The 12,511-nt window shown below is 40.7% G+C and overlaps 1 protein-coding gene across 2 annotated transcripts in view; it reads left to right on the top strand.

The window, feature by feature from the left end:
- The window catches only part of LOC145347638 (ferric reductase 1), a 40,951-nt gene that overhangs the window by 20,771 nt on the left and 7,669 nt on the right, over positions 1–12,511 (top strand). For both annotated transcript variants that reach the window (XM_080195293.1, XM_080195294.1), the window contains exons 13-15: positions 4,196–4,254; positions 5,119–5,256; positions 5,362–5,387. In XM_080195293.1, the coding sequence (XP_080051419.1) occupies positions 4,196–4,254; positions 5,119–5,256; positions 5,362–5,387 (223 nt within the window). The remainder of the gene's footprint in view (positions 1–4,195; positions 4,255–5,118; positions 5,257–5,361; positions 5,388–12,511) is intronic.

Consider the following 12,511-nt stretch of genomic DNA (forward strand, 5'->3'; position numbering starts at 1 on the left):
TGCCGGTAAAATTCCACCCTAGATTCCAGTTGTTATATTCAATCCAAACAACAGTGATTCTCCTCTTACTGCCTGTCCATCAATAGAAGGTGTTTTGAATTTTATTCTTAAGAATTTATTCTTAAGAATGAATTTTCCAACCCCTCAGTTTTTGTGCAATCCAATTTTTCCTAATAATCCCACTGGAAACTCAGGTTAATTCTGAAGGTTAGTTTATTGCACACATCCACAACCCACTAACAAGGGTGTCAGCAATTTCCCGCTCCTCATTGTACAGTAAAGGGAGGGATAAAGAAAAGAAGGTTTTATAGTATGAAGACCACAGAGAAAATAAAAGTTGCTTCACGTGAGTTCTAGAGTCAGGAACCAAAGACCACTGAGGAATTCTTTCATGGAGACCATCTGGCTGAAGACCGGTGGTATAAAATTTGGTTTTCCGATGGTGGCAATCTTGTAAGGTGAAGTCAGCAGCAGAGATGGAATCAGTTCTGTAGGCTATAGGACAAATGTTTTCCAGCAGAGTCCAGTGAGATGGAGGAGAGTTGTCCAACCTGGCCAGAGTTTGCTTCTGTGTGTCGAATATCAAACAGCAGATTGTGGTTGCAGCCCCAGGAAGATGATATTGACCCGTTCAGCAAGCCAGAGGCATAGATAATGTGATCTTACTTCTCCACAATGTTTTGAAAATAAGGGTGTTTATCCAGCACCGGAGAGTAGCTTTGCACCCTGGACTGATAACGTCTCGGCTATTATGAATCAGAAGAGGTGCTATTTAATGAGGGCCTGGTGTTTGGGAAGTCACTGTCTCCATGGACCCACTATCTCCTATAACAAGCTTGGCTTATTAAATGCAAATGACTTATCAAATGCAAACGGCCTTCATGCAGTTCCCTTTGAAGTTGGCCTGGGCAGTTTTAGATGGTCTATCAGAAGCTCCTCAGACATAACGAGGTGTGACATTTTTAAGACTGAGTAATGTCCCACTGACAATGAGATTTCCTGTCAAATCCACCCCACATCACTGGGAAACATATGCCGAGTGTGGCACCATTGGAAGGACCAGAAGATCCCACTGGTGTGACTGGCTGGAAAGTTCTAGCCCATGTAAATGTGGTTGTTTCTATGGCTTTTTGATCACTGTGTGACCTGCACCTTTCCCTGGCTGAGATATCAGTTGAACAGATCACTAATGTACCTGAGCCTGTGTTTCCTCTGGTGTTGCTAGGGATGCAGCATACATGACTCACCTGCTGGGCTTTCCATTGTAAAAAGTCTGACAACACCAGGTTTCCATTCCCATGAGGAATGTCATCAGTTCTCTTGCTACTGCTTCTGTCAGAATCAAACTGTGTTGTAACCCATAAGATTATAAGGGACAGAATAAAAATTGAGGGTTTCAAGATCCAATTTACTGTCCCATGTTCTTTCTGTTGTGTTCTCACTGTTCCACCTTAGCAATCAACCATGTTTTCTGAATAACCTTTTTCTGTTTCCACTCCCATGGAATGACTACATTCTTCTTTTCCCACTCAACAGAAAAATAAGCTCCTTTTAAAATTTGATTTGAATTGACCTGTGAACAGGGTTGTATCAATGAACAACTTGTTATGAATGTTGCTGATGTTCAACGTGGGGGCATCCCAAATCTCAGAGAAAACTTACACACTGGTTCTTAACTATTTATTTTTATAATTTGGAAAAAAAAGTGGGGAAAAAGATGAAACATGGTGAGAAAAAGGAGTCAGCTGTGTTGTAAATATTCAAATAACAAAATGTTTATTAATCTTTAAAGCATGCAACATGAAAGGCAAGAATAAAGAACAACATTTACAATTAATTACAATAATGGTTACCCAGACACTACACTTAAGTTACACTCCAAGCCTAATCAATGTACTTTCCTAAACCTCTGTAAATACACCTTCTCCAAAACAACATCCCGTAGGTTTTAACTCTATGAACCAATTCAGCCAACACCTGCCACACAGGACCTCTAACTTTCTTCTGGCAACCTTTCTTCTAGTTTAGTGTAGAATCTGAGGTCTCACATGGACAGATATGTTCTGCATTCTTTTATGTAACAGCTTGATTCTTCTGAAAGAGCCCTGCTTTTCAATGGGAATGATCAAGATCTAGTTCCCTAGATTGCTAGTCTCCACTTTGCTTAACAAAATGTTTCACACTGCTGCTAGGCTAATTTGCATCTCAAGTCCTCAGTGCAGCTAAATTCCTAGCATAGAATCATCAAATCTCTATAGTGCAGAAGGAGGCTGTTCGGTCCATCGAACCTGCACAGACAACAATCCCTCTCCATCCCCATCACCACACATATTTACCCCGCTAATCCCCCTGCCACTAAGGAACAATTTAGCGTGAGCCATCCACCTAACCTGCACGCAGACATGGGGAGAACATGCAAACTCCACACTGGCCAGAATTGAACCTGGGTCCCTGGAGCTGTAAGGCAGCAGGGCTAACTACAATGCCACCTATCACTTTCCATTCTGATCCAACTCTTTACTGTTCATTTAACTCCAACTTCCTAACCCGACTGTACTGCTTTATTTTAAACTGATATTCAGGATTTGTCTTATCTGAACTTCCTGATATTTACGTAGGGAAGGGGCTGACCTTTAATTATCTTTTCTCCTTATAGTTCACCTCCCTTACTCTGACTTATCCAATTGCTAGTCTCTGCTGCTCCTGATCGTACATTTGTAGCAATCAGAACCTTACACAACCTTACAGGTTCAGGGTGATCACTAAACTGTACAACCTTTAAGTTAGCTTAGTTCAATTGTATTCTTTGTTTTGACTATATTACCTGGCACTATATGCCTGTCACAGGGAGTTGCCTTCGGAAGAGCAGGAAGATCCCACCAGCGAGACGACCTGGATAATCCTGCCCTTCTTCACCCTCGTCCTGACAGTGTTCCCAATGCTGTTCTGAATCATCATGTATTGGGGGATGGGGACATTCTCCCAGCCCACTGTGTAGCTTGAGTTGATGGACAATGTAGTGAATTCAGCATCTTGCATTTCTTTCTGAAGTATACATTCATAATTAATCAGCCTAAGTAAGGAACCATTTTGTTCGAAAGGGAAAATCTAAATCTGAATAATCAAAGAGAAGATGTACATCATTCAAACAAAGGAAGTCAGAGCACGGAGTGTGTTTTCATTGAAGGCTCTTTGTGATTGAGATATACAGGAGGGTTTATTTAAGACTTTTGAAATATATTCCTGATCTGCTCTGAATAATTATTAATTCTTCAGGGATAGTATTTAATAAGCTGCACATTCAAAACAGGCAGAATGCAGAGGCTACTAGACATTGTACTAGAGACTCTGAATTTGAGTCCCACTGCTGGACTTGATGGCCATGGAAAGTGCATTCATAATGTTAGTGGTATTGTTACTGGACCAGTAATCCAGAGACCCAGCATAATGCTCTGGGGACCCGGGTTTGAATCCCACTGTGGCAGATGGTGAAATTCGAATGCAATAAAAATTGGGAATTAAAATTCTACTGTTGACCATGAAACCATTGCTGTTTATCATAAAAACCCACCTGGCTCACTAATGTTCTTTAGGGAAGGGAATTTGTCATCCTTACCTGGTCCAACTTACACGTGACACCAGATCTACCGCAATGTGATTGTTTCTTAAACACCCTCAGGGATGGGCAATAAATGCTGGTCCATTCAGCAATGCCCACATCCCAGAAATGAATTTTAAAAAAAAAGCCAAACAGGTTGAGTTTCAATCTGCACATCTTTCCAATCCATGCCAATGGCAGATGGTAAGAGCAAGAAAGATTTCTGATCAGCTATGTGGTGGAAAGAACACTGGAGCCTCTATCATCACTGTATATAGCTCCAGATTTCTATATGAATATAAAAAGCTCATGTTGCTACAGCAGCTTGGACTCTCTGCGTGAACTGTAACACGTCAATGTCACATTCACATTCTGTCTCTGAGGCAGTCGAAGATAGATCCTTGTTAGAATCTGGAGCTGTCACTCATGAGAAGGAAGATGGGGAGGAAAGATATGACAATTAATTAGAAAATGATTGCAAACTGGTAACTTTTTTATTGCAAAGTTTTTTTTTCTTTTTTTATTTAACCACTTTTAATGAAGGGTATTTGTCAAATGATGAAAGCACGATTACATTGCTGTTTTGTGTTTTTACAGACGATTCATTTTTAACTGGTTTCATTCCATCATGGGTTTAACCATCAAGTTGCTTGCAGGTAGGTGATTGTTTAATGTATGGAAAGCAATAAATAATTTAAATAAAAATGTGTTAAATTTTGTTGCCATTTGTTGTCCTAATGACGTTGACTTTGTTCTTCAAGAATTTTTAATGTTCGTTCATAATGCTTAGTTATTGAAGTAAAGGAATACCTGTGTATGGATACTTTAAATGGATACTGCCTTCATTAAGATAGATGTTACATGGGAATAAAAGTGTTTGTATACTAATATTCAGAATGCAAGTTCATGGGCTCTAGGGTTTTAGTGTAAGAGAAAAACAGAACACCTAAATTAGTTGTAATAACATGAACAGAATATCGGAAAAAAAGTCCCAGATGAGCTTCTGTTAGATTTAAAGATAGCCGAACTTAGCATAAATTCCTGACATTCATTTGACATATTCCTCTCCAATGCATTTGTAAATGAAATGGGACGGTAAGGTAGCACAATGGTTATCACTGCTGCCTCACACTCCAGGAACCCAGTTCAATTCACACCCAGTGTGAGTGGCTGTGGAGTTTGCACATTCTCCCAGTGTCTGCATGGGTTTCATCTGGGTGCTTCAGTCTCCTCCCACAGTCCAAAGATATGCAGGTTAGGTGGATTGATCATTGTAAATTGTCCTTTAGTGTTCAAACATGTTTAGGCTAGGGGGTATTGGCCATGATAAATGCTTGGTTATGGGGATAGGGTGGGGGAGAGGGCCTGAATATGATACCTTATCAGAGAGTCAGTGAAGACCCATGGGGCCAAATGGCCTCTTCTACACTGCAGGGATTCTATGAAACTATCATCACTTTTTATACAAAAAAAAAGCAGCTTCCTTGAAACATCCTCATATGTATCACTTTCTGTTCTAGTGGCAACTCTGTTTCAAGGGTTTAATCTAATAAATATAACAGAAAACAAATGGCCAACGAAGGTCTTGGGAGGATTTGTTGGATGGGAAGTCCTGTTATACTTCAGTTTTTCTGTATGTTGCTGTTTTAAAGAAAAAGGTAAGAACAGTTCAACATTGATTTTCATATTAATGATCAATAAATCTTACATTGAATATTCAGAGTACATGATGAAAACTAACTTTACATCTCTCTTCTTTTCAGCCTTGTACGTCAACCTGAAGAAAAAGGTATCTTGTTTTCCCTTGTTAATTATTTCCTGCTTATCAAAGTTGTAAATGATTAGGGTTAAAATTCACAGAAACCTGGTAGTTGCAGAATTGCAATCAGCAAATACTGTGCTTTCAGAGATAATAAGGCTACTTTTTTTAATTCTTTCATGGGATGTGGGCATTTTTGGTTAGGCCAACATCTTTTGCCCATTCATAATTGCCCTCGAAGGCAGTGAGCCCCCTACCTGAAATGCTGAAGTCCATGTGGTGCAGATACATCTATGAAGCTGTTAGGAAGAGAGTTTCAAGATTTTCATCCAGTGAAGTGAAGGAATGGTGATATAATTCCAGGTCAAACTGGTATGTGACTTGGAAGGGAATTGCAGTAGTGCTCCCCTGTTCTCCTGGCTCATAAAGGTCATGGGGTTGGAAGGTGCTGTTGAAGGAACCTTGGCCAGTTGCTGCAATGAATCATATACATACTACAAACTGTGTCAGTGGTGGAGAGAATGAATGTTTAAGTTGGTTGTTGGCCTGTTAAACAGATTGCTTTGTCATGGATGGAGTTGAGCTTTGTAAGTATAATTGGAGCTGTACTCATCCATGCCTCATGCCTCATGAAATCAAAGTAAGTTACTCACCTCAGTTCCTCATCTCTGACCTGCTCTTGTATTTCAGAATCCAACATTTAATGTGATGCTTTTCACCTCCCCAGGACATCCCAAAAGCATTTCATACACAGTGATAATTTTAAGTGTAATCACTATTATTACCAGATAAAAACACAAAGCTTTTTAATAACTTAGATGAAGGGACTAAGAGCATTATATGCAAACTTTCAGGTGATAGAAAGTTATAAAGTAGGTCTGTAATCTGTGAGAAAGCCAGAAAGAAATATGATGTGAATGGGCAGTGAAGTAGCCAGTGCAATATAACATGGGGAAGTGTGAGATTATTCATCCTGGGAATAGAAAAGCAGAACATCTTTTTAAAGGTGTGAAACTTTGAAATGTTGATGACCAGAGAGACTTGGATTCAGTCAAACAAGGAACACAAAAAGTAGACATGTACAGGCATTCCTCAGACCTAGTGACACAAATCATTCTTGAAAACCACATCATGAGTTGAAACTTTGTGGGCAAAATTTTCCCGTCCCACCCTCCACAGGAATTGTAGCGGGTGGGACAGAACCAAGCAAAGGTCCATTGACCTCGGGTGGGATTTTCCAGTTTTGGGGCAACTGTGTGGCCAGAAAATCCTGCCTCGTAAGTTTATAGAGTCATAAAGTCATAGAGGTTTACAGCGTGGAAACAGACCCTTCGGCCCAACTTGTCCATGCTGCCCTTTTTTAAAAAAACCCCTAAGCTAATCCCAATTGCCCGCATTTGGCCCGTATCCCTCCATACCCATCATATCCATGTAACTATCTAAATGCTTTTTAAAAGACAAAACTGTATCTGCCTCTACTACTACCTCTGGCAGCTTGTTCCAGCCACTCACCACCCTCTGTGTGAAAAAATTGCCCCTCTGAACACTTTTGTATCTCTCCCCTCTCACCTTAAACCTATGCCTTCTAGTTTTAGATTCCCCCTATCCTTTGGGAAAAGATATTGACTGTCTAGCTGATCTGTGCTAGTCGTTATTTTATAGACCTCTATAAGATCACCCCTCAGCCTCCTACACTCCAGAGGAAAAAAGTCCCAGTCTATCCAGCCCTTCCTCATAACTCAATCCATCAAGTCCTGGTAGCATCCTAGTAAATCTTTTCTGCACTTTTCCTAGTTTGATAATATCCTTTCTATAATAGGGTGACCAACATTGCACAGTATTCCAAGTGCATCCTTATCAATGTCTTGTACAACTTCAAGACATTCCAATTCCTGTATTCAATGCTTTGACCGATGAAACCAAGCATGCAAATGCCTTCTTCACCACTCTGTCCACCTGTGACTTCACTTTCAAGGAGCCATGAACCTGTACCCCTAGATCTCTTAATTCTGTAATTCTCCCCAATGCCCTACCATTAACTGAGTAAGTCCTGCCCTGGTTCAATCTAGCAAAATGCATCACCTCGCATTTGTCTAAATTAAACTCCATCTGCCATTTGTCAGCCCACTGGCCCAATTGATCTAGATCACGTTGCAATTGGAGATAATTTTCTTCACTGTCCATAACCAATTTTCCCATAGGAACAATGTCAAAAATGGTGTTTGTTTTGTGAACCAAGACTGACTCCCCTGTTTATTAGTTATGCATTTCTCTTTTCTAGCCTAGTCTCAGGAATTTATCTTCGATATTTTGTTTCATGATTTCACACTTCATAAGCTGTCACCAGGATTCTTAAAGCTTGGGAAGGTGGGAATTGGGGGAAGGGTCTTATTTGGTGTCTGAATGTTTTTATGAATGGAAATTTGTGTCTCCAGTCCAGGGGAAATTTGTTCCCTGTAAAGGTTGACCTCCATCCCTGCGAGATTTACTGCTCTGAACTGGTGAATTCAGACCTCTTCTGAACAGCTGCCCAGGTTCTGGCCAACTTGGCTTTGCCAATGTTGGATGATGCTTGAGGTTGACTAGGACCTGTGTGTGGCACGGACCTGTTTAGCTGCGGCGACCTGGGATGATCGGCCAGAAAAGGCACAAGACTGCAGGCGCCAGAATAAGACCATAAGACATAGGAGCAGAATTCGGCCACTAGGCCCATCGAGTCTGCTCCACCATTCAATCTTGGCTGATATTTTCCTCATCCCCATTCTTCTGCCTTTTTCCCCATAACCCCTGATCCCTTTATTAATCAAGAACCTATCTGTCTGTGTCTTAAAGACACTCAATGACCTGGCCTCCACAGCCTTTGGTGGCAAAGAGTTCCACAGATTCACCACTCTCTGGCTGAAGAAATTCCTCCTCATCTCTGTGTTAAAAGATTGTCCCTTTTAGCCTGAGGTTGTGCTCTCTCGTTCTAGTTTTTCCTACCAGTGGAAACATCCTCTCCACTTCCACTCTGTCCAGACCTCGCCGTATTCTCTAAGTTTCAATAAGATCTCACCTCATCATTCTAAACTCCAAGAAGTACAGACTCAGAGTCCTCAACCATTCCTCATGTGACAAGCTGTTCATTCCAGTGATCTTTCTTGTGAGCCTCCTCTGGATCCTTTCCAAGGCCAGCACATCCTTCCTTAGATATGGGGCCCAAAACTGCTCACAGTACTCCAAATGGTGTCTGACTAGAGCCTCAGAAGTACATCCCTGCTCTTGTATTCTAGCCCTTTCGAGATGAATGCTAACGTGGCATTTGCCTTCCTAACTTCCAACTGAACCTGCACGTTAATCTTAAGAGAATCTTGAACAATGGCTCCCAAGTCCCTTTGTTTTCTGATTTTCTAAGCATTTTCCCATTTAGAAAATAGTCTATGCCTCCATTCTCCCTTTCAAAGTGCAAACCTCACACTTCCCACAATGTTTTCTATCTGCCACTTCTTTGCCTGCTCTTCTAACCTGTCCAAGTCTTTCTGCAGTCCCCCTGCTTCCTCAGTACTACCTCTCCCTCTACATATTTTTGTATCATCTGCAAACTTACAACAGTGCCTTCATTCCCTTCCTCCAAATCGTTAATATATGTTGTGAAAAGTTGTGGTCCCAGCTCTGACCCCTGAGGCGCATAATTCATCACCAGCTGCCAATCTGAAATAGACCCCTTTATCCCCAGTCTCTGCCTTCTGCCAGTCAACCAATCCTCTATCCATGCCAGGATCTTACCCTTAACACCATGGGCACTTAACTTATTTAACAGTATCCTATGCGGCACCTCGTCAAAGGCCTCCTGGAAATCTAAGTAAATCACGTACGTTGGTTGTCCATTATCTAACTTCCTTGTTACCTCCTGAAAGAACTCTAACATCTTTATCAGACATGACCTCCCCTTGACAAAGCCATGCTGACTCAGTCCTACTTTATCATGCACTTCCAAGTATTCTGCAATCTCATCTTTAATAATGGACTCTGAAATCTTGCCAATGACTAAAGTCAGGCTAACCAGCCTATAATTTCCCATCAGCTGCCTCTCCCTCCTTAAACAGCGGTGTTACACTCACTCTTTTCCAGTCCTCTGGTACCCTCCCCGCCTCCAGTGATTCCTGAAGGATCTCCACCAATGCTCCACAATATCCTCAGTTATCTCTTTTAGAACGCTGGGGCATAGTCCATCTGGTCCAAGAGATTTATCCACCTTCAGACCTTTCAGTTTCCCCAGAACCTTCTCTTTAGTGATGGCCACACACTCATCTGTGCCCCCTGACTTTCCTGGAGCTCTGGCATCCCACTGGTGTCTTCCACCATGAAGACTGATGCAAAGTAACTATTCAGTTCCTCTGCCATTGCTTTTTTATGTCTTGTTACTTGTCCATTTTCCACTGGTCCAATGGCTTTTTTTTTTGCCTCTTACCTTTTATATATTGATAAAACTCGTCCTATTTTCTTTTATATTACCAGCTAGCTTACACTCATATTTCATCTTCTCCTCCATTGTACTGTAATTGTTGGATGACTATCAGCAGGACAAGGTCACATTTCTACCGGCAAATCGGAGAAAGTTTTCTCCACTTCATCATGCTCATTATGGGTCAGTGGTCCAATCTTTAGTAAAAAGAAAAGAAGGTGGTGGCACAGAATATCAGTGCACAATTATGAACCTTTGAACATGTTTGCTGGTGTGGTGTCATTAATGTCAAAACCAATGTTCCAATGTCAAAATGAAGTGTCAATTTATAAATGTTGTTAGTTCCACCCATCATAACTCAAATGTCATGAAGTCAAATAAAAGCAAAATACTGTGAATGCTAGAAATCTGAAATAAAATTAGAAAATGGTGGATAAACTCAGCAGGTTTGGCAGCATCTGTAGACAGAAGCATAGTTCACGTTTTGAGTCCATATGATCCTTCTAGAGAACCTAAGAAAGGATTTACAAGCACTGGAGGTAGTACTGTGAAGGTTTACTAGGTTAGCCCCTGGGATAAAGATGTTGATCAATGATGTGAGGCTGAGTAAACTTGGACTTCTCTGGAGTTCAGAAGAATGAGAGATGATCTCATTGAAATATTTGAAATTGGGAAAAGGCTTGACAGAGTAGAAACTGAGAGGCTGTTTCCTTGGCTGAGGAATCTAGAATGTGGTGGCACAGACTCAGGAGATCATTTAGGACATAGTTGAAGAGAAATTTCTTTACCTAAAGGGTGTCAATCTTTGGAATTATCTATCTATGGGATTGTGGATGCTCCATCCTTGAATATATTCACAGCTGGAACCAAGAGATTTTTGATCTCTGGGAAATCACAGGTTATGGGGACAGGAGCAAGAATTTGGCACATGATCAGCCATGATTGTATTGGGAAATGGACCAGGTTCATTAGACCACAAGGTCTATCCTTGTTCTAATGTATTCCCTCTTATCTAGATTGAACCATGACTATCTCAACTGTGTGCAATCAGTACATTTATTTTAATGGCAGGAACAAAGGGCAAATTAAATCTATTAGTTCATGGTTTCTTACATCAGCATTAGTATTGGAAAGGTTATTAGAACCATTAGTAGATTAATGTAGAGCTTTTCCTTCTCAATTATTTTCTTTTCAATTCAACTTCTCTCTTTACGATGTTAACACCTGACTGGAGTCTAGTTGCATGGGTGCTATTAATCACAGGTATCTTCAATTAGTTGTTCATTGCATATCTTCTGTGTTTCCTAAGCTGAAGAACTTTGGAAAGAGCAAAAACACTTCCATTGATGTAATGGTTCACTCATTCAAACATTGCTTAATTTCAGCATGAGCATTGCAGCACGTTTGTATTGGTGTAGGGGAGCAAAGGGTAAATTCAACCTAACAGTTCAAGGTTCCTTATTCTAATGTCAACCACGTTGGAAGGATTATTGGAACCATTAGCAGATTAATGCAAGACTTCTCCTTTTGTGTTTTTTTTTCTTTATGATTCTGTTGTTCCACCACTTGTGAAGATGGCTTCTATCTGGAATGTAGTTCCATGGTTCCCAGTCACATTCTGGTAGCTTGACCATTCTTCAGCCCATCAGGCAGAGGGACATTAAAAACAACAAAGAACTTGCACTGATATAAGTACATCTCACCTCCCCAGGATTCCCCAAAAGCATTTCAAGAGCAATGATTACTGTTGAAGTTCAGTCTTTAGCATTGTATAGCCAAATATGGCAAGCAACTTGTGCATAGCAAGATGCCACAAGCAACAATGGGATAATGGCTATCTAATCTGATTTCATGGTATTGGTTGCGGGATTAGTCTTTGCATAATGTCATGACACATAATATTTTAAATTGATCCTAGGAAGCCTTGCTTTAAGACTAATCCTTGGGACAATATATCTGACAGCACAGCATATCAAGAGTATAACATTGGAGCGGCACATAACATTTATGTAATCAAACTTTAATATGGGACTTGAACCTACAATCTTTTAGCTCAGAGGAATGGAACATGTTCTTCTTTATGCAGCTTTTAATCAATATCAAGCATATTCAAATGGGAAGTGAAGTGAAGCTCCCTGTATCTTGCACCATCAATAGGCTTTGGTTGCTCACGTCCTATCACACTAAAGTTAGCATGTAGGTACAGCAAGCAAGTAAGGAAACAAATAGCCTATCTCCTTTTCCAGCAAGAAAACTGGAATAAAAGAGCAAGAAAGTCTTGTTTTAATTGTACAGGGCTTTGGTGCGAAGTTTTGAACACCAAACCTAGGGAAAGATCTATGTGCACTGGAGAGAGTACATTCTTGTAAGCACTGGAGTACAAGAACAAGGATGTCTTGCTTTTAACATATAGGGCTTTGAGTTCATGTCTGGAGTACTGTACACAGTTTTGTATTGCATGTCTAAGGAAGAAAAACCTGCATTGGAGGCAGTGTAGTGTTCAGTTCATCAGGTTGTTCTCTAGGATGTGAAGGTATCCCATGATGTGAAATTATGCAAAAACATGGACTTCCCAGGAGTTCAGAAGAATGAGAGATGATCATGTTAAAACATGCAAGGTTCTGAAGGACTGTGGCAGGGAAGACACTTAGAGGCTGTTTCTCCAACTAGGACATCTGGTACATTGGGGAACTGACCCTCAAAATTTGTT

This window comes from Carcharhinus amblyrhynchos, chromosome 9, assembly GCF_965287045.1.
Source record: "Carcharhinus amblyrhynchos chromosome 9, sCarAmb.v2.hapA, whole genome shotgun sequence".
NCBI lineage: Eukaryota > Metazoa > Chordata > Chondrichthyes > Carcharhiniformes > Carcharhinidae > Carcharhinus > Carcharhinus amblyrhynchos.